The following is a 3,213-nucleotide window of genomic DNA, read 5'->3' as shown; positions in this document are numbered from 1 at the left end:
TGATTTTTTGAACTACTTTGCAAAATGGAACAAACTTTGAAATATTTTTAAAATCAAATTTATTTTAAAACTAATTTTATCAAAAAGATTAAAATTTGAAATGTTACCGATTCTGCAAAAGCCAATTTTGAACTTTTGCAAAAGCGCATGCGGCAGCAAATCTGAAAAGTCTTTTTGAATTTAAATTAAATTTGAAATTAAATTTAAAATTAAATTTAAAATTAAATTTGAAATTGAATTTAAAATTAAGTTCAAAATTAAGTTTAGAGGCAGAAATGCAAAAGGAAATGGAAAGAGAGAGCGAAAGGAGAAATTCAAGAAGAATAGGACTAAAGTACTTCTTGAAAAGAAATTAAATTAATTTAATTAGCTTTCTGCTGCTGAGGATATATTCAGCAGCAGCAAATAAAACATTTTGCCTGGAGGCCTTCCGCATTTTGCTGCTCTCCGGCGCTGCAGCTGCTGCTGATCAAGTGCAACACGAGTTTTGCTGCTGCTTGCTGCAGCCGGCAGCCAATACTGCAGCAGCAGCAGCAGCTGCTACTGCTGCTTTAGCAGGAGTATCTTCAGCAGCGGCAGCCTGGAGTCTTGCTGCTGGTTTTGCTGTCATTCTAAAAGGCGACTGTCCCCCCTCCCATAGTCCTGCTGCTACAGCTGAGTCACTCTCCTGCTGCTGCCGCAGCAGCAGCAGCCGCAGCAGCAGCAGCCGCAGCAGCAGCAGCCGCAGCAGCAGCAGCAGCCGCAGCAGCAGAGTGATACAAGGCTCAGAGAGGGCACCGAGGCCCCACTTCAGAAGAATAAAAGGCTCTGAGGGGCCCCTAATTGTCAATTCGTTTAAATTAAGTTTTTCAACTATTTAAAATGTCTTTTGTTCATTTTAGAATTAATTTTACAAACTAATTTTCAAAACTGCAGCAAAACGAAGCAGCACACCAGTTTGCTGCTCAGATGGCTCGTGCAGTTGCTGCTTCGAAGTAAAAGAAAAAAGCAAACTTTAACTTTAATTAAATCAATTTTAAAATTTTTCGACAATTTAGGAAATTAAATGAACTGTTCAGAAGCAAATTCATCTCTAAGATTCAATTCTGCAGCAATTTGCCTATTTTATATTTTCTCCCCAACTAAAAGTACCTAGACTCGCTGCCACAAAACTCTGCTGCTGCTGCTGCTGCTGCTGCTGTTGTTGCTGCTGTTGTTGCCAAAGACCCCGTGGCGCCGGCATCTCAAGACCCGGGCAAGCAGCGAAGAAGCTGGGAGCAGCAGCAGCTGCTGCTGCTGTTGCGCCCAGCTGCACCAGCAGCAGCTGCTGCTGCTGTTGCGCCCAGCTGCACCAGCAGCAGCTGCTGCTGCTACCCGCTGCAGCAGTTGCAGCAGAAGCAGCTGCTTCCGTTGCTGCACATGGACCTGTTTTGCTGCCAAGTGCTGCACAAGTTGCGACAAATTGGCCCTAATACTTTTGCTGCATGCAGCAGCTGGGGGCCCCCACAGGCAGCAGCAGTTTGTGTGTGCTGCAGAAGCTGCGGGGGCCCCCAAAGGGCCCTAGAAGACTTCTGAGGCCTCTGAAGGTCTGCTGCAGCAAAGAAGATTGTTAAGAAAGAAAGAAAAGGTGTGCAGCAGCAGAACAGGCTGTGTTGCTGCAGCTTGCTGCGGGCTCTGGAGCTGCTGCTGCTGCCGTTGCTGCTGCTGTTGCTGCTTGTAACTGTGCTGCTTTGAGAAGGCCTGTTAGACACTGCGCGCGAAAAGCCTCTTTGGGTGTAGACTTGAAGAGCAACAGCAGCAGCAACTGCAGCTGCAGCTGCAGCTGCAGCAGCAGCAGCAGCCAAGCCCTGTGTCGCTCGCCATGCAGGCGCTGTGGCCTCTGCTGCAGCACCTTCTCTCTCTTTAAACCCTTATTTAAGATTAAGAATTAACGGCTTAGGGTTTAGGCCAGAGGTGAAAGCATTAGAGAGAGAGTTTCCTTTGTAGGGGTGATTGGTCTCGGCTGCTGCGGCCGCTGCTGCTGCAGCAGATGCAACAACTTCTCGGGTCGTTGCTGCTGCTGCAGCTGGTGCGCCCTCTCTTCTGAGGAAAATCTCAGAGACACAAGCCCATTTATTTCCTCCGGTGGCAGAGACACGTCTTGCGCCAGCAGCAGCAACGGCAGCAGTAAAGCCGCAGCAGCGTCTGCAGCAGCTCCAGCAGCAGCACCAGCGTTTACTTCAGCAGCAGCAGCCTCACAGCAGCATTCTTGGGGCTTGTAGGGACATTTTCACAACGGCAGTTAATAGCAGCAGCAGCAGCAGCAGCAAAGGCAGCGCCAGCAAAGGCTGAATCAGCAGCAGGCAAGAGCAGCAGGCGTTGTCTAGGCCTTATTGGCGGTGCAGCAGCAGCAGAACGAGCAGCAGCAGCAGCTGCTGCCATTGTATTGTCAAGGGCTGGGCGGTAAAGAGCCACAGCGTTGGACTAGTTGCAGCCGCAGCACAGCAGCAGCAGCAGCAGCAGCAAAGCAGCAGCAGCGGCAGCAGCACGAGCTCAGGGGGTGCTTCTCAACCCTCTTCTCGTTTCCATATGACAGAACTATTTGTCAGCAGCGAGCCAGCAGCAGCAGCAGCAGCAGCAAGTGGAGCACCGGGTTCTGCTGCTGCTGCTCCCGCGGCTGCCTGTAGGGTGCCGATCATCATAACGGCTTCAGACCCCCTGGCTCCGACCACTGCAGCAGCAGCAGCAGCTGCTGCTGCTGCAACAGGTGCGCTTGCAGCAAACACAGTTCCTGCACTGCAGCTTCCCCCGCAGCAGCAGCAGCAGCAGCAACGGGAGCTTTCGGGCGCGGACGGGCAGCATGTGGACCCTGCGGGGGCGTCTGCAGCAGCAGCAGCTGCTGCTGCTGCTGAAGCAACTGCAGCAGAAGTAGCTGCTGAGGAGGAACCCTGCTGCTGCGATGCTGCAGTAGCAGCAGGCCAGGGCTGCAGCAGCTGCATCATGAGACACGTGAGACGCACAGCTCGCTGCTGCAGAGTGCTGCAGGAGCTGCTGCAGCAGATCTCCCCACAAGACCGCTGGTGGTGCTTTATGCCGACTTTAGTGAGTCTCAGCTGCTGCTGCTGCTGCTGCTGCGTTTGCTGCTGCTGCGCACCCTGCTTTCTGCTGCTGCACCGGGAGCCGCCAGCTGCTGCTGCTCTGTCCCCCAGCAGCAGCAGGGTGAGGTGCAGCAACGCTGACTGCCGCGGCGTTTAA

General features: G+C 52.0%; 1 protein-coding gene across 1 annotated transcript; it reads left to right on the top strand.

The window, feature by feature from the left end:
* Positions 1 to 2,547: 2,547 nt before the first annotated feature.
* On the top strand, positions 2,548 to 3,197 carry ETH_00002375 (uncharacterized protein; the record flags this gene model as incomplete). The annotated part of the gene is made up of 2 exons (XM_013380664.1): positions 2,548 to 2,967; positions 2,994 to 3,197. 2 exons carry the CDS (start codon positions 2,548 to 2,550, stop codon positions 3,195 to 3,197), a joined length of 624 nt encoding a protein of 207 aa, XP_013236118.1.
* Between the last annotated feature and the right edge of the window lie 16 nt (positions 3,198 to 3,213).

This window comes from Eimeria tenella, genomic scaffold (genome assembly GCF_000499545.2).
Source record: "Eimeria tenella Houghton genomic scaffold, Eth_scaff772, whole genome shotgun sequence".
In the NCBI taxonomy this organism is placed as follows: Eukaryota; Apicomplexa; class Conoidasida; order Eucoccidiorida; family Eimeriidae; genus Eimeria; species Eimeria tenella.
Note: the sequence above shows the minus strand (reverse complement) of the source record. Positions and strands in the feature narration are given on the sequence as shown.